The sequence below is a fragment of the Indicator indicator genome, chromosome 1, assembly GCF_027791375.1.
Source record: "Indicator indicator isolate 239-I01 chromosome 1, UM_Iind_1.1, whole genome shotgun sequence".
NCBI lineage: Eukaryota > Metazoa > Chordata > Aves > Piciformes > Indicatoridae > Indicator > Indicator indicator.
In genome coordinates, this window is record NC_072010.1 from 124,391,581 (window position 1) to 124,415,544 (window position 23,964).

Consider the following 23,964-nt stretch of genomic DNA (forward strand, 5'->3'; position numbering starts at 1 on the left):
GGAGGTCACATTGCTGTGATTCTCATTGATTATGACAAAATCATGACTTTTGTCTCTGCAAACAGCTATAAATAACTTGTACTTAAAATGTGAGGCAGATGCTCAAAACAGAACACATTCTTGTTGTCCTGATAGCTTTTCACAGCCAGCTAACTATGATTTTATGGAGGAAACACTGAATCCTGTTTAGAAAAATAAACCTGTTCAGACAAGGTCAGTCAGGAGCCATTCCTATGGCTCTTACCTACCTTTGAAAAACACTCTTGTTCCTTTAGTATTCTGTTTTCTAATCGTTCTCCTTCTGTGAGTTTGTGCAAACCTTTTGTGGCTGTTGTCAAAGGTAATCAACAACCTGGGACTGAATTCCTTGCGTGAAGCCGGTTCCAGTGGGTGAGCACATATTCCTTCCCTCGCTGATCCTAAAAACCCTTATTGCTGCAACATGAAGACTCAGTGAATCTGTTGCCTGGAAATTAGCTGGATGTGATGCAGATCACGTTGTGACTGCCTGGTCTTCAGCCTAGCTGTAAAGCACCTGAATTCTTCCATCCCCATTATAAATACCTCAGGTCTTGTTGCTGGAGCAATGTCTCCTTGCTGGTGCTGAGCAGGATGTGGTACTTGTGCCTGGCAGGGCAAGTGAGTGGGAAGCTAGCAGTGTTAGATGAGCAGTCTTGCCTTCCTGCCTGTGTTAACACAACTTCTGTAGCATACACTTCTGTTGAACATTTGACAATGAAGATTTATCTCACTGTGATGGTTTGAAACTGTCTTTTTAATTTGTCTTCTCAAAGCTCAAGCAGAGAAAGCGAAAAAGTGTAAATAAGTCACTATTGGGTGTAAGAAAGCAAAATAATGATTATTCTAAACACTTCCATTGGATAGATAGAAATGTTTAAGAACCACTACTCAAAACAAAGTAGGCACAGACAGGGCAACTTGCTGGGCTGTCTGGCTGCTTTTTCTTCTTCTCTTCTGGCTGAAGATAACACACACTGACCTTGGCGAGCTAAGTTAACAGCCTCTTTACTTTTACCTAACTCTGCTTTCTGCTAGGGGGGTCTGGGGGGAGGCAGCCCCTGGGAGAGAGGCCCCTTGGGAGATCCCCTTTGGGGGGGAAGCAAAGGGAGCTTGGTTGTGCTTTTCTGTTGATTGTATGTATTTGTAAATGTTGTGAATTTTGTATATTTGTACATATTCATTGCATTTCATCATAGATTGTAGATTCTGCTTGTAAATACAACTTTCACTCGCTTCCAGACTGAGCTAGCCTGGTTATTGTTGGTGTGGGGGGAATTTCAGCTCACACTGACACACTCACTCTGCTGTATTATTTTACAGTTAGAGTCAGCACATGCAGTCACTTTTCAGCAGCTCCTGGGAAAGCTGCATCAAGTACCAGCAAGAAGCAATCCTACAATATTCCAAACACTTACTTGTCATTTCTCTTTTTCTTTCACTCCCCACAGTTTCCTGCTAAAACCAAAGCAAAAACAAAACAAAACAACAACAAAAAAACACCCAACCAAAAAACTTTCTTGCTTCATGCTTTGACTTTTCCTCATCTCTTTTGAGCTATTTATTGAATTCTGACCTCCATTTGCTTTTCAGCAGCAGTTTCTGTCTCCAAATATTTCCATCTTGCCTTGTTACTTAAATGAAAAAGACATTTTGAAATTGTAATTCTGAGGGTTTGCTTTCAGACAGTTTAAAGATCTGCTGCTTATTTTGAATTCTTCTGAAATGTATTATGCAGCTTATAAACTGACCTAGCTGTAACACAGTTCTGACTGGGATTTTTTCTTTTTTTTCAGTTCCAAGGGACTCTTGTTAGATATTTATTATTTATATGCTAGCATTTTGAGACCTTAGTGCTTTGTGGCTTGCAAATATGACTTCCTTCAATAATTTATGGCTGAAATTTTACTGCTAAATAATTTATATTTGCTAAAATATGAGCATTTTAGAGAATATTTTCAATCTGTGAAAATGTTTCATTTCAGTATTAGACCTTCAGACTCATGCTTAGTTTTACATCACATGGAATATTGTGATGAGGCCATTTATTATGCGTTCAGTAGATTTCAAGTAAACTTTCTATGGAAGGCAGTAATACTATATTGCAGTATAAGAGGAGAAAAAAAATATTTATAAAATTTTCCCCAAAACATTTGGACATTTCCTTAGGAATTCATATATTTAAGAAACAGGGAAGAGAGATATTTAGTGTCCATCTAAAGCATTACATTATATAGGTTATACTGTAGGATGGATTATACTGACTAGGACTTACTGTCCTAGCATTAAATAGAGAGCATACAATTTTGCAGTAACGGAGAATCAGAATGTTTTGCAAATAATTAAAACACTTTCCTGCTAATTTAATGACTAGAGAAAGTGAATGTTTCCCAATATTTGTTGATACCACTGACATAAAAGGTAGACTTCTCTTACATTTTATTCTTCTCCTCCCAGCTCCTAGCTATATTATAATAAGTTAGTAAATGAGATCTCCAGACAGAGCTATTTGCCTTTCCTGTGCTTTCCTGACTTGCACTGGGAGCACAGTGGGCTCTGTGCCACTGAAGAAGCACTAATACCTTGGATCTCAAAGCTTCCCTGTTTCCATGCAGCTATGGTATTCCTTCAGATCTGAAGACTGATGAATGGCCTACTCAAATAAGTTCCTTCTACACAGTTGCCAGTAGCAAGAAAGTGATGCATTTGTAAACATGCTGTGTGTTTCCTTTTGGCTTTTATTTGTCATTGAAGAAGGGGAACTTGATCTTCTGAGTGTGAAGCATCATGACTGGCACTCTAGCAGGGAACAGGAGTAGGTGGTTCAGCTTTGTCTGTTTCTTCAGGCTACTGATTTTCTGTAGGGAGATGAAAAATAACGCAAACTCACAAATTCTCAATTGCCTCTGAGAGGACTACTCAGCAAATGGAGTCCACTAGGATTTCCATCACCAAGCAATTAATGCTGCCAGTGATATATGTGATTAATAGCTCATGAGCTCTTTACTACCCAGCTCTTTACAGTTGCATAAATCAAGGTTATATGCCATGCTTCCTCTGTTCTTTTTCTTCATGAATGCTTCAAAGAGGTGCAAGCATAGTAAATGGAATATATGGGGGCTTTCTTTGGAATACGTGTCTTACTGAAGTAGAATACATTTTCCCAATGATCAGGAGGTGCTGAAAATGTCAGAGAGTGCCTTTCCTTGGGACACAGAGGCATTACACTGAGGTCTGCGGGCAGTGCCTTGGCTACCTGGCATTCAGTAGCAATACTTTTTCAGCACACAGCTTGAAACTATTCCAGAGGTAGAATTAGGAGCAAATCATTCTCTCCTTACAGCAAGTTTCAAATTCTTTCTTTATTTTTTAATTTTCAGCTTTTTTCTCCTACTTTAATACACATCTTCTCTCCTGTGTATTTAGGTCTCAGTTACTACAGTATTATTTATCATCTACACTGCATCACTCTTGCAGCTCTGAAAGCTGTTACTGTGATGAGTCTCAGTTCTCTGGACTGGAAAGGTACAGCCGGGTGCTCTGGGCAAACCTCACATGCATCATTCAAATTGACATTCCTTTGTTTCAACATTACTGTATTTAACTCCAGAACTTAAAGATTCAGTTATGTCTTTGCTTGGGTAGTATGGAATATTCTTTATAGGTTTGTGTTTTGGTTTGGTTTGGGTTTTTCTGTAGGCTTTCAAAAAGAGTTTTTAATTGTTTTTTTTATCAGACAGGAAGGCAGTTTTGTCTGAATTATTCCCTGGTCCTCACTTGTTTTTCAATACCATACTTAATGGAAGATCCTCTCTGTATTGATAGTTGAGGAGATATTTGTATCTCTCTTTATAGCAGGTTGTTACGTTGTGTAACATACGACCAAGTGCATTTTTTTAATTTCCCTTAGGGTGATATTTTATCTTTTGCTTTATAGCACTTCAAACTTTTGAGCCTGCTGTTTGTAGAGTATTGCCTGTATCGTACATCTGGGAAATTCCTCATGGGGTAGGAAGAGCCACTATCTACAGACTTTGTGAAAAACAAGTTAGATGATCAGTCCTACATAAGCTTTAGTCTGCAGGAAGAGCTGTGTTCAGTACTGTTGCCATGCTCATTCTTACTCCTTTTTGTAGCTTTATTAATCATTCACCAGTCCATTCAGCTAGAAGTATCAGAAGACATGCAATTATGTGGAAGGCAACACCCAGTGGAGCCCTTCTTTCTTTTTCCCAGATGATTTTTGTGGACTTGAAACTCTGCATTTGGTTAAGACAAAAACCTTTCTTTGAAAAAAAAAATCCTTCTGTAGTCTTCCCTCTTCATATGTGTTTTAGAGAAAGAAGTCTTGGATTTTGGAATATCCTGAAGTTAAGAGTGATCAACCCTGTGTGTTTCACCTTTTAAAACTTCTGCATCCCATAGAGATCCTGTAATGAATGGGAGGGTGCCACAGGTCCAGTTTAGGACACATCCATCATGCCAGCTGCTGAGGGGCACAAGTACATTTAAGGAACAGTCAGCAGCCTTTCTTTGTCTCTGGCATTGTTTTCTTATCCATGGGAAATGATGCATACTGCTTTAGTTCTTGTTCTGGTCACAACACCATACATTTAGAAGTGTTTCAGAGCTTAATCAAGTTGTTTGGGGGAGGTTTCTGAGGTGCTATTAAGCCTCCAGACCAAACTGTCAGTGTGTATTGTGGTTTGGAGGCAGAACTGGCAAAAAGTATCAGTTCTCACAACCTCAAACAAGAGCGAGTTGGGAAAAAATAAAATCTGGGTCAGCGCTTGTGATGAGTAAGCAGCTAACAGCATCCAGCCTTTTTTCCCTCCTTTGGAGAACTGCAAAGGAACATCACAGCAACAGAATCCCAGTGCAGTTTATTAGGCTTCCCTTGCCTACAACGTTTTGGTACAAGTTACTATTTTTGAGATTTCACACTGCCTTCTCTCTAACAAGGTGTCAGTTTCTTACCTCCTGTGCTCTTTCTGCTTGGTAAGGTTACTTTTTTTCATGTGGACTGCTGTAGATCGTATTAACCTGTAGAGCGTTTCACTGGAATAAAACAAGCTTAGCCGTGACCTAAAGTTACAGTAGACTGCAGCACTCTGGACAGGGAAATCCAAATGGAAATGGAAATTATAATCCCAGGAGTTAGTGCAGTGCAATTTAACAGATTGTTTTTTCCTCATCATAGGTTGGTAACTTTAGAGCCAAGCTTGAAATGCAGTTGTAAATAAAAAGAGAGGAGGGTGATGTGACCTGACTGATGACTGCAGAGTTGCAAATAAACTCCTTAGTTGTGTGTTTTTCCCTGACTTTGTATGGCCACCTTTCTGTCTTAGCTTTCTCACCTGTAAAACAGACAGGCTGGCCATGTGGTCAAAGTGGCATCCACTTTGATTAGTGTTTGTAAAGTGCTTTGATCACTCAAAGTCCTCTTCTAGCACTAATTACTTCTCCAGTGTATTGGTGCATGGAAGCAAACAGTCCAGCTTCAGCTAGAAAGGATAAAAAGCAGGAAGCCAAGGGAGGGCTGAGCCCAGGATAGAGCGTGCCCAGTATTCAGGAGGGTGCCTGGAGCCCAGCCAGCCTTCTGCCTTATGTGCCCTGGGAGGGAATGAAATTGTGAATTCTGGTGATGCAGGGAGCCTTTAGGCAATGCTTGAATCACAGGTCCCTGTGCAGATCTGCCAAGTGTAAGCCTACACACACGTGGGCTCAGTAGAAAGACAGGCAGAAGGTGTAGGTGAGCCTCTGCATTCCACACCCCACCCCCACCCCTACCCCACCCCAGGTCGCTACTCAGATGACACCACATGGGAGGAGGTGTCTTCTCACTGCCCCATGCAGAGGATAGCCTACTGTTATGAATTTATGACATTAATACTATGGCAAATATGAATATCAATTAAAATATTAACAACTTTTTATTAATATGAAAAATTGCCCAAAACTATTAAACAGGTTCGATGTGCAGTTGGAATGCACATTTACAGTGGGAATGTGCAGTATTTAGGCAAATATCACCAATTTTAACAATTTTAAGCAAACCAGGAGGAATAACAGAAAGAAGGAATCCCCAGAAGCAATATGGCACTCGACCACGGAGCAGGAAGACTCGACAAGAACCGCTAAGCCAAGGAGGCAATGAATTAATTACTCACAAAAGGTTCTACCCCAAGCAGGGGCGGGTGCTGCTGCTGTATTAACCTTGGAGGCTCTTTGGGGTGCTCTCATGTGCCAGGCATGGCTGGCTGCTGGCAGGAGTGCCACATGGTCTCCGGGGGGCTGGTCTGGCTCCAGGAGGACGGCGGGCGGTACGACGCGATTTTCACGAAGGGCTCTTGCATCTTCCTGGGTAAACTGAGGCACGGCAAAAATTCTAGCTGCAAGGGGAAGCGAGACTTGGATCCTAAGGCTCATGGCTTCTCAGCTTGCGGTTGAGTAGGGCTTGTGGCTTCTATCGCAGATCTTGGACCAGGCAACTCGAGGCAAGGCGGTCCAGGCAGGCAAGGCAAATTAAAGCAAGTCAGGTCCAAGCAGGCAAGGCAAGGTGAATACAAATCAGCCTGTATTTATCACTTGCCCAAGATTCAACTGGGCCAACAGGGAAACCAAAGCCAGCAGTTACCCAATGAAAAGGGATTCTGCCAGGCTGTGGCCATGAAAGGCAGAAACATAGGCCTGGTCAGGGAGAAGCAGCAGCCAGTCCAGGTGCTCTCACCCCAGAAGGAGACTTGCTTAGCAGACACATTAGGTCCTGTGCTTTTGTCCCTTTTCCCACGTTACCCTGACTCCTGCAGGAGGGAGCGGGGAAAGGGGGACCACGTCTCAATATTCCAGGACCTGTCTGGGTTTGTGCTGGGCCCATGTGGCCCTACCACGACACCTACACCAGCCTATTCAGCTTCATAACTTTTTCACCTCCTTGTTACTTCTCCACAGAAACTTGCAAGCAGAGTACGACCGTTTAAAGCAGCAGCACGACCACAAAGGACTGTCTCCACTGCCGTCCCCACCGGAGATGATGCCGGTGTCTCCCCAGAGCCCCCGTGACGCTGAACTCATTGCAGAAGCCAAGCTGCTTCGCCAGCACAAGGGCCGCCTGGAGGCCAGGATGCAGATTCTGGAAGATCACAACAAACAGCTGGAGTCACAGCTGCACAGGCTGAGGCAGCTGCTGGAGCAGGTGAGTCCTCAGGCCTTTCTTCTAGATCTCTCTAGAGGCATCTGCCAAACAGGATGTGTGAAGTGTTACCAACAACAACAAATCAAGAAATTGTAGCTCTTGTGGTGAGTCAAAGAATGTTTTTCTACAGGCTGCAAGTGAGAAAACTAATTCATGTTTGGCTGTATTTACTTAGTCATCATCTTTGTTTTACTTGGAATTCAAATACATTGTCTGAATGAATATATTTACTTAATAGCAGACAGAAAATTGTGTGTATTTCTGGAATCAATAAAAAAATACACAGATTTAAAGATTTCTGCAACTGTACTGATCTGTTAATAATGATCTAGTCTGGAGAAAAGAAGGCATCTTATTAATGTCTATAAATATCTGAGGGGTGGGTGTCAAGAGGAAGGGGACAGGATCTTTTCAGTGGCATCCAGTAATGGGACAAGGAATAATAGATATAAGCTAGAACACAGGAAGTTCCACCTCAGCATGAGGAGAAACTTCTTTACAGTGAGGGTGACAGAACACTGGAACAGGCTGCCAGGAGAGGTTGTGGAGTCTCCTTCTCTCGAGACTCTCAAAGCCAGCCTGGATGTGTTTCTGTGGGGCCTGCCCTAGGTGGTCCTGCTTTGGCAGGGGGTTTGGACCTGATGATCTCTGGAGATCCCTTCCAACCCCTAACATTCTGTGGTTCTACGATAATCTTTTCTTTTTTCAATTTTCAGCCACAAGCAGATGCCAAGGTGAATGGTACAACACTTTCATCCCCTTCTACCTCTTTGCAGAGGTCAGACAGCAGTCAACCAATGCTTCTTCGTGTGGTTGGCAGCCAGACTTCAGAAACCATGGGTAAGATAACAAAGTTCAGATTGTCCTAGAAAAGTATTTATAGTCCCATTTTCCAGAAAAAAAGAAATCCTTAAAGACAGAAAATACCCTTCTGTCCTGTTTAGTTCCATGAGAATGAAGCAGGTGTTTGCAGTGGTATTTGTTGTTGTCTGACTGTTTACACTTTACAACATCCTTATGGTTCATGCATTTACTTTTGATCTGGTGGAGACTCCAAACCTGGAACTGTTCAGAGCCAGGTTGGATGGGGCCTTGAGCAACCTGGTCTAGTGGGAAGTGTCCCTGCCCATGATAGAGGGATTGGAATTAGATGATCGTTAAGGTTTCTTCCAACCTAAACCATTCTGTGATCATGATGCACACAGTAGCACAGATATTTTGACATTAAACACAAGGTTCAGTGAGGGCTTGGCTTCTTAAAACAAGAAAAAATATTTTGTTCAAACTGGCTTTCAGCTATTATGTATGACACAGCTGATTTAAATGTACATAGTATTAATTATGACTAAGAGATTAAATATATGAATAATCATTTTCATGTTAACTGATGTGATCTTATTTTTAATATGTCGTGGCTCAATCAGAAGGATTGAGCTGTCACTCATACAGGCAGTGCTCATCTAGAGTCTTTTCTAAATACCACATCAGATGGGATGACAAATAGATGAGTTAAGGAATAATATCTTGTAGCCAGAGGCTTGAATTATTATTTTGGTGCTTTTAGTCACACATATGTAGCATTTTCCTGATTTCCTATCTGTTACATAATTAGGAAGTATTTATTACCAAGTAGTAAGGATTTTCTGCTAGTAAAAAAAGCAGTCAATCATTGCAGCATCTGTAAGCAAATAATTCAACAAGACAATATTTGAAGTTCATACACAGAAATTTATTTAGTGTGTGTTAGAGAGAGGCTTTGGGGGAGAGTGAGAAGCTTAAGTGAGAGCTTTTTTCTTCCCTGCAGTTAGTGAAAGAGTCGATGACAGTGAGAAATTGAATGGGAGGGAACATTCTGCTGTGCCTGAAGTGCCATTGTGATGGGAGATGCAGCTTTTTCTTCCATCTCAAGCATAGGCAATAACATCAGTCAGTGCCAGTATCAAACAAGATGGGTTCTGTACACTCTACAACAAAAAAAAAAAAGTGAAATCCATTGTACCTGTAGGAGTACTTAAGTTAAATCGTGAGGGTGAGAGTGCAACCACAGGTAACAGCAATTTCATTTGGTCATTTCTTTAGTCATATTACTAGTAAGTAAATAGTTTGCTATGTATGGCATACACAGAGGAAACAAAATGTCTTGATGGAGTAACTGGCATTGGCTTTCTGAAGAAATGTGAATTTCATCACATAAAATACGTTAATTAAAATACACAAGACAAGATAGAAAGACAGCAGTTCCCAGCCATCTTATGAAAATTCTGGTTGGTTTATATTTTACCCTTTAGTAGGACAAAATAAAATCATGTACTTCTCGTCATTTGATTTGATGTAAAATTATTTCCCTTTAGTAAGACCTGGACTTAATCCATTAACATGCACATAATTGTGTTAGCTGCTAAAGCATTTAAAGCAAAAGTTCAGACATCATATGGTTTGGGATTTCTGATTGTTTGCTCACTTGAGCCAATATGTGGAAGGAGAGTGAGATGTTGAGTCATTATCAGTGTGTTCACAGTGAGACTCAGCAAAGCAGCACGGCAGCATGGAGCAGAGCTTGTAAAAAGAGTTACTAACCGAGCTAACAAACCGCAACTAATTCAGTTTGTCGAGCTGCCTTTCACACCAGAAAGCTTTGCTTGTGAGGCTGAGGGCTTGCTGAAGCACGACTTGGAATAGTCTTGGGTGGTGAAGGAAACCAGGGTGGTGGTGTAAATAATGCTCCCATGCAGCAAGCATGTGCCCAGGAATGAAGGAGTCATAAATTTTCCAGAAAACACTGATGATCTCCAGGTCCCTCAAGCAATGAGGCAGCAGAGTTTTAGATGTTCTTCTCTTTTTTGAAAAGAGACCTCAGGTTTTGTTCTTTGAATGTAAACCCACTGCACTTCTCTGTCTCTTTGCTTTCTTGCAGTGAGGTTGCTGTAAAAGATTTCCCACCAGCAGTATTGTCCAGCTGTCTGATAAAAGCAGCAACTCACTCAGATACTAATTTACAAATAAAAGAGCTCCAGGGAGACCTTATTGTGGCCTTTCAGTACTTAAAAAGGGCCTACAAGAAAGATAGGGACAGACTTTTTAGCAGGGCCTGTTGTGACAGGACATGGGGTGATGGTTTTAAAATAGAGGAGATTTAGACTAGATACAAGGAAGGAATTTTTTACAGTAAAGGTGGTGGGACACTGGCATAGATTGCCCCATCCATGCAAGCAGTCCAGGTCAGATTGTTTGGGGCTCTGAACAACCTGCTGTAGTTGCAGATGTCCCTGCTGACTACAGGGTGTTTGGGTTAGATGACCTTTAAAGGTCCCTTCCCACCCAAACCATTCTATGATTCTATAATCCCTTCACAACCTGAAATACACCTGGGCAAGTAGAAGGATTCTGCATTTTTTTCCTCATAGAGTCCTAATGGAAATATCCTGATCTTTGGCCTTTTTCCCCCAGTTGTATAAGCAGCAGAGTAGATTCTCTGAGGCACACTGCTGAAGTTTAGTTCCTTCAGGTATCACCAGAATATCCAAGATCCATCCAGCTCTCCAAGCCTTTTGTAGAAACATGAATGAAGAAGATTGGTTTGGGTAAAGAGAGGTCATTGAGGTGTCTCTACTTCTGTTGGGCTGCTTGGCTTATTTTGTCCTTTACAAGGAAATGTTCAGAAAAATCATCCAAATGAGGAAAAATAAAAATCATGTATTTTACATAAAAGATGCAGCAGTCATGAGGGTCAGCACAGTTCAGGTTGTATCAGCACCCACCAAGACATTTGGAAATCAGTACCTGTCCTCAGTTCTTCTTGGCCAGGACAAGGGAACCACTGCCCTCTTCTTTAGATCTTTAGGACCAGGTGGCTTTTCTGCAGGCATGCTGATAAGGTCCTTAACCTGCACAGAAGTGGCAAGACCTTGCTGTGAGTTTCCACCTGGACATCCAGTAAAGGCTGGAAGATCATGACTCCTGCACCTCTGTGAGTGCAACACTTGACACAAAAGTAACTCAAGGTGTGAGTTGATTTGTGTGAACCCAGGATCAGTTGAAAACTGAACAAACTGCAGACAGGCTCAGCAACTGGGTTTAGACCATTAATGGAATAAAATAAGCTGATATGAAGACCTTCACTTCTATGAATTAAGTGCTTCTTGCAGACTCTTTACCCCAATTCTTGTGCCAGAGTGGGAAAAATTACTCTTGGTCAGTAATAACTCTTGTGAAACTCCTGGCCCTAAGGTAAGGCTGAACACTAAGCTTAATAATAGGAAACACATACAGTCCTGAAGTGTTCCTTTAGCATCTCTTTCAGTAGGCTTTCCCCTAGCATGGAGCACCTCAATGTTTAAAGAATGTAAGTGCTAATAGAAAATCAGGCATTTTATTACTTGAGTAGAGCAAGACACATTAGAATAAAGGGCCATTAAGTCATTTTCAAAACAAGGATGTGCCTTCCATGGTTATTACAGCAGGCAAAATTGCTTTTGTGTTTTAATAGAAATAAAATAAATCTAGTTAAAAAGTAGTATCTCACCCAAAGTGTATCCTTCAGCTGTAGTCTTTCTGGGTTTTTTTTCCAGATGCTTTATTTGTATTGGAAGCTAAGGCTTACAGTAAAATCAACATATGGATTTTAGTTATATGAAACCGTGACCTAAAAAAACCCAGTAAAGATAAAATGTGTTGAATTTCTCATTATGCTGCTGCCCTATAATCAGGTTATAGAAATTATTCAGTGGGAGAAATGTATTTTGCTTTATTAAACTGCTGCTAAACCTTCTTACAGTACAATTGAATGTTCTTGGAGCGCCAATCTGATGCAATTAAACTGTCAGAAATATTAATACTGATGCAGATGAGAATCTGGTGTTCTACTGATTTACACAGCTAGGCAAAGCAATGCTAACAGGAATCCAGCACTATTAGGAGGCTGCTCAATAGCAGCACTCAGAACAGTAATTTCTTTCTCCATTAATAGAATGAGAGAAGCTGAAACAACGAAGTGTCATTTATGGAACTAAATGTTCCTAGCAGACATTGTACTTCTTTTACCAGAGCAGATTTTTTCCTTAAATCCCATTTTACAAAGTAAAATCAGTGTTAATTGTTTGAAAATCATTGTTTAATTTCACTTAGATCCTTAGAAAGAAAGAGAAACATAATAGTCAACAAAGTCCACCTGTAAAAGTAAACAGAAAATGTATTTAAGTGGACAGCCTTAGCTTTGTGAAGGACATAGCAGCAGCAAGCTCTTAGCAAATGGTTTTATAGTGGCTCTCAAGCAGTGGTGTGGATTTGCTTTGCAGGTGAAGATCAGCTGCTCAGCCCAACACAGAAGACAGCAGTAGCAAGCTCTCAGCAAATGGTTTTATAGTGGCTCTCAGGCAGCACTGTGTATTTGCTTTGCAGGTGAGGACGAGCTGCTCAGCCCACCCCAGGACACAAGCACAGGTCTGGAGGAAGTGATGGAGCAGCTGAACAACTCCTTCCCCAGCTCCAGAGGTGAGTCCTGCTGCCTGCGGCAGATGAGAGGGAGGAAGATAAAAGTGCTTTCTGTTCTTTGATGTTTCCAGGGGGTTGTGTTTTGGTTTTAGGCTTTTTGCTGCTCTTTGTTTTCATTTTAACAATAGCTGTAGAGAAACCTGACTTATGTAGAGTGGAGAAACAGCCTGCTCCTCCTTTACCTTAAGCTGCCTCCACAGGTAGCTCTTGCTTAGATATGTGGATGAAACTTGTCTGTCTGAGACTTTCTTCCTGAGCATTTTCTTCTTTCCCTTTCTTGTCATGTTCCTTTTCTCACAGCTTCTCTCCTTTTCAGTCAGTCCCCTTGCTGATTTATTTTTAATATGTGTCATAGCACATTTTTCTTCTGTGCTTACCTTTCTCCAAGAAGAATCTGGTTGGAAGTAATATTGCAGTTCTGAGTGAAAGTTCTCCACTTTGTAGCACTTGGTTCCAGAGTGATGGAAGAAAAACAAGTTGGCTGTGTGTTTATGTGTCACAGGCTGCACTTGTGTGCACAGTCACAGCATTTCTTTCAGGGTTTCTGTTGTGCTCATTCCTATTGTTTGCTAAAGATAAGCACTTGTCTCACTGGGATTCATTTGTTCAACCTTTTTTCTTTTTTTTTTTTTTTTCATTTAAGAAGGTCTTTTCTGAGCCCAGAGAAAATACTCTATTGCCAAAAAAATTGGCTTAGATTTTTAGCAGGAAATGGGGAGTTTGGGATATTACCTGTGCTGTGAAAGAAGGCTCAGACATAAACCTCTTGGCAAAAGAAAGTCCTGGTGTCTATTGACAGCCTGTTAAGTGGATTTCAGTAGGGGCATAGACTTACTGCAGGGCCTCTTGCACAGCTTTCATACATCACCCAGAGGTTCTTTTATAGTAGATAAATGTGTTAACCATCACACTGGACTTTCAGTGAAAGTCATGTTTTATCCATCCTTTGATTTCAAAGCAAGCTTAACTCTCACCAGGCATCATCTGTGAGCAGTGGAAAAGGACAAGGCAGTGTAAACAGTACAAGATCTCATGCTGTAGATGAAAAGATGGAAGAGTTTAGAAAGATATTATTGATGAAAGTCTTAATACAACATATTTTTAACCACGTTCATCTCCATCTCAACAGTGTATGAAAAAGACACCTGTCCAGCCCTTATTTTGCTTAGATATTCATTATCAGGGACAACAAAGGAAAAAAAAAAACTCAAATACAATGGTGTGAAGATAAAAATGAACTTATTTTTGAAGTTGCTGTGTACAGAGGGTTGCAACAGACAAGTGCTTTCTTCCCTTTCTTACCATCATTTGTGTAAATATGCTGTACTTAAGAGATCTTGCATAATCTTATGCACCTAGAATTAGATACTCTATGTGTTAAAATATTCACCAACTGTAGTATCTAATTTGTAATCATAGCTGATGACACTGACAGGATTTCTTTTTTAAAACAAGCTTAGTTTTAAGAGAAATAGGAGCAATTTAGGAAACAACAGTTAATGAGATAGGAAATGAAGCCCTGTATTTCAAAAGTGTATAAATAGGTAGTGAACAGCCTGTTTGATAGCACTCCCTACTCACTGAGAATAGAAAATGTTTTTAATGTTATTTTATTAGTGGAAAAAATTGCATAATTGCATGAATCAAACTGACAGAATATAAAAGTTTAGCAGGAGGGAAAAAAAAAAAGATTGATAATTGGTAACATCAGTTAAAATCTTAATTCTGTAAATTAATCTATCCCTTTGTATTTTCATTCTGGTGATGTAAAAATGTGGTCATTTAAATCACAAGCCCTGTGAGGAGAGGCTGAGGGAGGTGGGGTGGTTTAGCCTGGAGAAGAGGAGGCTCAGGGGAGACCTCATTGCCATCTACAACTACCTGAAGGGTGGTCATAGCCAGCTGGGGGTTGGTGTCTTCTGCCAGGCAACCAGCAACAGAACAAGAGGACACAGTCTCAAGCTGTGCAGGGGGAAGTTTAGGCTTGATTTTAGTAAGAAGTTCTTCCCAGAAAGAAAGATTGGCCATTGGAATGGGCTGCCCAGGGAGGTGGTGGGGTCACTGTCTTTGGAGATGTTTAAGAAAAGACTGGATGAGGCACTTGGTGCCATGGTCTGGTTGATTAGTTAGGGTTGGTGATAGGTTGGACCTGATGATCTTGGAGGTCTCTTCAACCTGGTTGATTCTGTATATTCCCTTATTTTGTTTCTCCAAACAGTAGCTATGTTAATAGGGTAGTATCTGACCACAGGCATCCCTAAAAGAGATTGCAGTTTATATGTTTTCCTGCCTGACTGGCAGCCATAGAGGACAAAATTATGCTCTAGCAGCATGGAGGGCTGTGAGTGAAGAGGCACAGTCTTGGTTTGACATGTGTCATCTTCTGTCCTCCTCAGCCAAGCTGTGAGAGGAGCTTCTACTGCAGCAGCCAGGAGCAAGCACAGATCATCAGGCAAGAGTCGTGCTTCACAGGATTTTTCTTTTGGGCCTGAGCAAGGCACAGATTCAGGCTGAGCCAAAATCTGACTCCTCACAGAATCACAGAACATTAGGGGTTGGAAGGGACCTGGAAAGATCCTCTAGTCCAACCCCCCTGCCAGAGCAGAATCACCTAGAGTAGGTGACCCAGGAACATGGCCAGGTGGGTTTTGAATGTCTCCAGAGACGGAGGCTCCACAATCTCTCTGGGCAGCCTGTTATAGTGTTCTGATACCCTCACAGTGAAAAAGTTTTTCCTTATGTTTAGGCAGAACCTTCTATGCTCCATCTTGCACCCACTGCCCTTCACCATATTATTAGACACCACTGTGGAGAGTCTGGCTCCATCCTCCTGACACTCACCTTTACATATTTATAAATATTTAGTTCTCTCTTTGGCTACACAGAAAGATTAGTCCAGCTGGGAGAAAAAGGTTTTGGCTAAAGAGATCAGGACCTGGATTAGGTTTCTTTGTTCTTATGTGTCTTTTGATGCATTTGCACGAGTGCCAGGTTGTATAATTGCTTCTGACTGAGCAATAGGCATGATCAGGCTTTCTTTGAGAAATAGTTTGTTCTACAAGCAATGCAAATAGATTTCCATTCATTGGTTGATACAGAAGGCTACTGACATCATCAATTCTGCAGAGATCTTGTGCAAACTTCAGTTACTCCTCAGGTTTTTTCTTGCTCCCTTTTTAATGCTATTCAGCTGATATCTCTATAAACAAAGCTTACATCCACAGCTAATTTGTTGCAGTCTTAAGCAGGCCTTCATTGGCTGAGGTCAATCCTCAGATTCCATGGGCATCAAGGATATGACATTAGGGTAATGACAGCTTGGAGCAGTGCAGAACAATATGACAAGAACGAACAGGACTCTGAAGGCTTTGATTTGAGGGGAAAGTTCAGAGTTGAATAAGCAGTGGAAGAGAAAAGGATTGAATTTCTGTCCTTGGGTGCACAGATGAATAGTTTAACATCACAGGAAACAAACTGAAAGCAAAATATTTAGTCTAAATATCACCAAAAGCATCTGAAGGGTAAGATTTACTCAGGCTGGGAAATAGTTTTCTAAAGCAAGTAGTAACTCTCATTTTGGACTTTGGAAACAAAACAGTAAAAAGTAGTAGTAATTAACTCACTAGTCACCTGGAGAGAGATTTGTTTTGATGATGATGTTTTCAAAGCTGTTTTTAAAAGGGCACCAAGGCTTCATAATATCATTTTGAATCTATTTTAGAAAAGCATGCATTAAACCAATCTTGCTATAGAACTTCAAATCTCAGATGCAGTAACTTGTGTTGCCACACACTTTTTATAGATTCTGTGTTTGTTTGTTTCTTCAGTTTAACCTTTTCTCAGTTCTTGGCGTTTCCTAAGCAGCAGAGGACCTCTATTCACATTATACAGCTGACTGTTGGTGCCCAAAGCCAAATCATTTCTGGAGAGGGAAATGCTGCTGAGTACTTGATGATTGCTATCCTTAAGGAATTTTTCTTTCCTTTTAATCTGCAAGGCATCCCCATCCATTCCTCTTTTACTTTGCTGCTCCCAGCAAATTCACAACTGCTGCAGCTGCTTCAAACAGCTGCTGTGCTAACTCAAAACAGATGTCAAAGCCAGAGGTCTGACATTTAGTGGAAATCTACCATTAAATACCACCTCAGTGGTTTATTTGACCCTGCTTGATAATGGGCCACAGAGGAAAACATTTTCACGCTGTATTTGTGCCCAAGCTACTAAATCTCCAGGGAACTGGTTCACAGTTAGAAAGTAAGATTGGCAGGCCAATATATTTAAGGGCAAATTGATATCTGGTGCAGCACTGAAGGAAAAACAAGTTGCACAGCTTTGGGTGGATCTCATGGTGGACCTGGCTGTGTTCTGAGGTTACAGTTTTGTGGCAAATGCTTTCCACGAAGGAATCTCAGAGAGGAGTTTAGAGCCAGAACTTCTTGAGCTAACTAAAGTTGGTGAGAGAGCTTCCCAGGCTTTCAATGCAGAGCCCTTGCTGGTCGATAATGAGGAAATAGGAGCCAAGAAGTGGTTAAAAATGAGATTGTAATGGCTTAAAAGAGCTAAGAGGCCATGATATCATGTGAAAACATTTGGAGAGGGATGGTCCTCACTGCTATTATTTATCATAGTCCTACTTAATACAAACATTGTCTTGTGCAGTGAAATTACCAGAGTCCACAGCAGGAAATAAATGGCACTAAGAATAGCAGCATCTTTTCCAAGTTTTGTTTTATTTTTATCTCAGTCATATAAAAACACACCAGACACATTCTTCTCCCCTCACTCTTTCATCAGCCAGGCTCCTTTAGGAATGGGACTAGTGTCCTAAGTGGAACTAGCAACTTCCAGCACTGCAGATAATGCAGTTTCTCTTATTCTGACATCAAAATATCTTACCTTGCAGACATAGATTACACTTCAGTGAATCACTCTGTGGTGCAACAGCACTGAGGTGATTGAGCTTCTCTGCAGATTCCTGCCAAAATAGGGATGGGGAGGACTAGTTCTTCTATGATTTGTAATGCTCAGGCCTGATGTAGACTGAGAATATATTAATGAATTAAAAAACAAAACACAACCTTCAAGGAACTTTTTTTCAAGAAAAAAGCTGTTTGCAGATGCAAATCTGTCCCCTCTGCAGCCTGTTCCTCTCCTGAGTTCAGTGTGAAGGGCAGTGCAGTAGATGCCTTGTGTTCTCTGCTTTCATCTGAATCTTCACAGATGCATGAAGTTTTTATTAGTGCCTCTGCCTTCAGGTTTGATTTAATCACCCTCTGTGTACCTTTGCCTGTGATACAATGTCATGTAGATTTCCAAACCAGAAAAGGCTCTTCTGTATTGTGTGGTCAGGAAATCCTGATTTGAGCAACAACAGTAGATAATTAGGTATCCATGGATTGTGTGTCAATATTTTGATGCCTTGTAGAATACAAATCTTCAAAACTGCAGCAATACAGACAATCTTACTCCTCTGCAATTTATGCCAAACCATACCCCTTGCCTTAAAACTTAGAGACACACATTCATTCGTATGCAAAGAAGAAAATAAAGTAAAATCCATTAAGTCCTTCTTAATCTTCCTCCAAAGGAAATTAGCTGTTACTGTAGCAGTGCTACTTCTTGTTGCATTTAACAAATTCCAGGGCTGATTACTCCCCACAGACTTTACTCATCAGTTGTTTTGTGTGGTGCAGAGCTACCCCAGTTACCCTTAAATACATTCCTTTTCCAGCAGAATCCAGTCTGTCCCATGTAGATATTTAAATTAGACACTGTCTAGCTGCAGTTATAGGTGCTTGTGCAGACAGCTGGGCATTTCTTAAGACCTTCAAAAACATCTAATATTTTCTGTGTGGGCAGTTCCTTCTCTCCTCTTGACCCAAGCTAAACTGTCTTCTACTGGATCTCATTCAAGACTCTTGCACATCCACCTGTACTGCAGCTTCTGGAGGACTTAGGGAGACCACCTACTCACCTAAACTCTGGGGCTCTTCTTCAGAAGACTGAAGTATACCATGGATTTTATATCTTTGTTTTCAAGGATTTTCTGTTACATGATTTGTATTGCTGAGAGGTTCTCATCTTCCCTCCTAGGAGGCATATTTGAGGGAGCCAATGGCTCCTGATAAAAATGCCAGAAGAGGTTGCAGGCTTTGTAGGTGCTTCTGTAAATGCTGGAGAGTTAGGCAGGCCTGCAAGGTGAAATCCTTAGAAATGAAGTGACACCTTTCCTGGCCACCAAGCTCACTTTGGTACCTCTGTGCACCACCAGCTTATGTGGTATAGACATAACCTGATCTGAAGTAAAAACCCATTTGTGGAGAATGACTTCAAACCTATTGGTATCATTTCTAATAGTAAGTATGCTGTTAGGGAGAGGGAGAAGGGGAAGAAGATGGAGAGGGAGGGAATCAGACTTCCCCTGTTCAGTAACCTTTGCTGTCCAGGCCTTCAGAGGTTGCCCAAACTGTTTCTGCTGCTTGGAGTTTGTAGTTCAGTAGCTCTGACCTGTGGTGGTCAGTGATGCCATTCACTTTCTCCTCCCTCTCCCCCTCTTCTTTACTGCCTCTGCACAGCTTTGCCCTGTTGCTGACCCATGCTCTGCTATTTATTGTCTTCTTTCCATCCTCCCACAGGCTTTTCCATTCCTAGAAAAAAACTCAACAGCAATTATGTTCCTGTTATGCTGACCAGTGTGTTCTCCCATATAGATCTGTCTCTTTTCCAGTTGTGCTATACACTCTCTGCAGTTACATCATTTACAGCTCTGGGGCAGAGGTTGTCCTCTTTCTTGAACAGCTTCTGCTGCAATGTCTTTCTCCCTTAAGACTGTGAAGTCTAACCATAGTGATGCTTGCAGTAGTGCACAAGTGACAGCGGTGCAGTGATGCTGGTTCTGGAGGCAGTGAGCATCTTGCTGCCACTGGCTGTGTGACAGGAAGGGGGGGCAGGAAAGTGTTTCTGCTGTTGATTGACAACTGCCTTTCTCTTTTGAACAAATAAGTATGTTTGAGGAGAATCAGTATGATCACTGTATGTCTTCTGTGAAGGCTCATGGGGAGCACCTTTTCAGCTAAACCCACTACAAATTGAAAGCTGTGAGATACTTTCCCTTTTTTTCCACTTTTACTTGATTTTTTAGCCTTCTTCTGCCCCCTCAGTTTTGAATGTGAGCACATTATATTCCAATGTACAGCTGAAGGTGCAGAATATGTGAGTGAGTGCACACACTGATTTATGTGTGACTGTATATCTGTAGATGTGTATGTAGGCCATATAAAATACAAAGTGTCTGCGTGAATTGATTTGACACTGGGGAAACATGATTTGACCACTAATGCTGGTGTTCAAACTGAGAAAATTTGGATGCTCAGAAAGTGAATTCAGATCTTCTCAGCTCAGCATCAGCAGTGGATTTCAGTGCACTTCTAGTCTTTGTGTAAAGCATAAATGTGGCTGGTTTATATTAAATTCCTAAATGGAAATCGAACTCGTCTGGTATAAAATATATATTCACATGTGATTTTTTTTTTCCTTCCTTTCTTTTCTGATATTTCTTCCGTTTCCTCTGTCTGATGTTAAAGGAAGAAATGCCCCTGGAAAGCCAGTGAGAGAGGTTAGTGGGATGCAGGCTCACTGCCGTGGCTCCTGTTTATCACAGCTTGCTTTCTGTGCCCAGCATGCGTGTGACAGCAGCACGAGTTTGCTTGGGTTTGCTGAAGGGCGGGGGTGGCTTTGTTTTGCTTTGGGTTTTGTTTGATTTTGCTGAGTGCATTCCCTGTGTGTGCTGTAGCAGTGGTGTACCTCTCAACTTTCAGTGGAGACACTGTCAGCTCAGGAATCTGCATTTTCTTACAGCCTCCCAGAGGCAGAAACTCGGGAATGAGGAGGAGAAGAAAATAATACATTGAAATTACGCTCCTGTATGATAAATGTGGTCAGCAAATAGGCTGCACACATTGATTTATGTTCTGTTGCTCTTGTAAGCACAACAGGGAGAACCATGTCTCTTGCTGCCCTGCTTACATACTCACAACACATATGTGCCAATATATCAAGTCCAGTTATTAAATTTTCTTTTGCTTTAGAACAGTGAGAGTTGAGAGGTATAAGAGATTCAGGTGTTTTAATTTCCTGATATACTATTACAGAGTGAAGGATGCTACTAATATTCACCAGTTCCACCAGCAATGCAAATGGGCAATGGTTTTTCACTGTGCACTTCAGACATGGTTGGTTTGATGCAGAATAGATTTTAGAATCTGTTTGTCTCTGCTTGTTAACGGAGGAAAATGTTTTGCTCTGTGTTGTCATAGCACCTTTGAAAGTATTTCCAGAGAGCCTTGATTTTTTCCTCTGTGAAGCTGCTCTTCACTCGCCAACCAGATAAAACATTTGAAAGATGAATTCCTGGTGAAAATTATTATTAAAGATAAAATATTCAGAGACTGCCTGAGTGTAATTGCAAGTAGCTGTGAAATGACCTTTCCTATGCAGAAGACGTTCAATGTGGATGAGAGAGAAATTGAAGGGCAACTCGGTTTGCAAACTTCTGCTGGTGCAGTGAGGAGGGAGGGCTCATGGAAGCACACTGCACTGGGGTGTTTAGCAGGGCTGTTATGAACCCCCAGTCACAACTACCCTGGGTGAGACAGGATTTGTTCTAATGTGGAGCCTTGAAATACAGCAGGACTTGAACATCTCTCCTGTGAGGAAAGACTGGGAGACCTGGGGCTCTTTGGTCTTGAGAAGAAATGGCTGAGAGGGGTCTTAACAGCATCTATAAATATCTGAGGGGTGGGTGTCCAAATGAAGGTGCCAGGCTCTTTCCAGTGGTGCCCAGGGACAGAACAAGGAACAACAGGTACAAGCTAGAGCACAGGAGGTTCTACCTCGACATGCGGAGACACTTCTTTATGATGAGGGTGATGGAACCCTGGAACAGGCTGCCCAGAAAGGTTGTGGAGTCTCCATCACTGGACACTTTCAAACCCCACCTGAATGCGTTGCTGTGCTACCTGCCCTAATTGATCCTGCTTTGGCAGGGGGGTTGAACACAGTGATCTCTGGAGGTTCCTTCCAACCTCTAACATTCTGTGATTCTGTAGAAGCAGGCACAGGTCTAGCCGTTCAGGATAAGCCTGTCCTGAAACAACAGATCCTCTCATCTGGATCAAGAAAGGGTGCTTAGGATATCATGAACAGACTCTACCAATCCAGAAATTTTATGGAAATTATTTCATATTCAACCCTGTACATTCTTGGCTCATACAGCAAAACACAATGATTTCCACTATCATCATTTGTATTTTATGTATATCTTTCAGACAAAGCTGCTGCTGCCGAGGGCATGTCCTACTTGATCAGATTCCAGCAGCTCAACCCTAAAAACTTTTATGTCAGTGACTCACTCTCCTCTCTCCAGCTGTATTTGTGCTCGCTTACAGTTCCAGAGAGGGCTTGGTAACTTGCAGAGCTGGATATAAAACACAATTCTCTACCTGCTTATGAAGTGTCTGAGTAAGGTAGGGAACAGCCTTTGCTTTATGTGTAAATCCATTAGCTCCAGGGCAGATCATACAGTTTCAAATCCAACCTGGCCAGGTTTTGATCCCATTACGCACATTAGGTATTGTCTTCATGTGTAATCCTATGGATTTCATGGCATTACTCAATATAAATATGGGTATCAAAGCCCAAGCTAACAATGGGAAGGATTTTTCTTTATTGGAGAAGGGTTAGAAATCTCTGCTGCTAAAAAAAAGGCACAGCATCGTGTCAGGTTCTTTAATTTACTTGCTGTCTCCTCATTCGAGTCTCCATGCTCCATGTTCATTCCTCTGACAAGCAGAAGTAAGATTGGTCTTCAGGTGCTGCACCCACACCCAAGGGTCTTAATTCCAGTAGAGCTTCTAAAGCAAATTCCCCTCTAAAGCAAATGTGAAACACATCATTCTGTATGTGACCAGCAGTGATGTAGTTAGAACCTGGTGAAATAGGAGACTTCTGCTTTCAAAGCAAATGCACCTGTGTTAACCATCACCTCCAGCTGATAAGTCTAAGCTAATATTTTCCCTGTCCATTTTGAGCTTTATTGCTGCATTTCAAAGTGTGTGCTAGTTTGTTGTTGTTTTTTTTCTTTCTTTCTTATGCAGTAGCATCTTTCAACCTTTCAGTGCCTCAGGCAGGAGAGGCACTGCTTGAGGAGAAAATGTTTTCAGCTTTAATGTTTAAAAAACAAAAACAAAAAAAAAGAAAGAATCAAATGAATGCCTTCCTTGGTGGCATTGCTTTAAAAATGTGAATAATAATGAATGGCTGACTGTGATTTATATTTTTCTAAGTGCTTTGAGGACAGCATTTTTCCCATTTGCTGCTTAATTAAAAATGTCAATGTCCTACATTAGTCTTACAGAGCACTGGTAAGCAGTATGCAGCAGAAGCAGCTGAGCTATATAAAAAACAGTGCATTTGAGTGCTTACTTATTTAACAGGCATTGCAGGAGAGGCTGCATTCATTGCACATACACTACCAGGAGATTATTGTCTTCTGTTATTCTCAGCCATTTGCAGTTGTGACTGACCTAGCTGTTACTCCCAGGTGAAAGAGAGGCAAAAAAAAACCCCTGAGTGTTCACCAGTTGAGTGGTTGGAGTCCAGCTCTATGGCCCACTCTTCTGGCCAGTCATCCCACCTCATGACTGTCCTGCAGAACTGTGGTCCCCAGGCTGTTGCACTTTACAGTCTAGCTATTAACACAAGCTGCAATCAGCAGTGGTTTATGGTCGTGCTCTGAGCTGTAAACTCGGATGGCTCAGGAGGAGACACATGATTGTTTAGTTTTTCTGCAGAGGAAATTAAGACCTGTGCTAGAGAGGCAATGTGGATGGTGTGGAGAAGAGGGAGTCGTATCTCCTTAATCACTCCAGCTGGCCTCTGGGCAGCTTTTGTGGAGAGAGATCAGATTTGAAGCATGGTTATTTCAAAATTATGACAGCAATGAACAGTGGAAAGAGAAAAAAAGGCTAGCAAGTATTCCTGTAATTCTTATGTATTAAAAGAATATGTAGGGATCCTTGGCTGCATAAGGTCTTCTTGGCCCATGTTTTAGTGGCTTGAACAGTTTAGCAGTTTGTACCTACTGCAACGTATTTCTGAAAGGCTTTATTACTATATTTTTGATTGAAGTTATTCTTTCTAGACTGCGGTGGGTTGAAATTGGCCCTCTTTCTATAAAGCCAGCTTACCTGTGTAACCTGTGA

At 41.4% G+C, this 23,964-nt stretch overlaps 1 protein-coding gene across 5 annotated transcripts in view; it reads left to right on the plus strand.

The window, feature by feature from the left end:
* DMD (dystrophin) overlaps positions 1–23,964 on the plus strand; it is an 851,798-nt gene that overhangs the window by 824,447 nt on the left and 3,387 nt on the right. For all 5 annotated transcript variants that reach the window (XM_054391265.1, XM_054391273.1, XM_054391280.1 and 2 more), the window contains 3 exons: positions 6,970–7,213; positions 7,930–8,053; positions 12,611–12,703. In XM_054391265.1, coding sequence (XP_054247240.1) covers positions 6,970–7,213; positions 7,930–8,053; positions 12,611–12,703 — 461 coding nt within the window. The remainder of the gene's footprint in view (positions 1–6,969; positions 7,214–7,929; positions 8,054–12,610; positions 12,704–23,964) is intronic.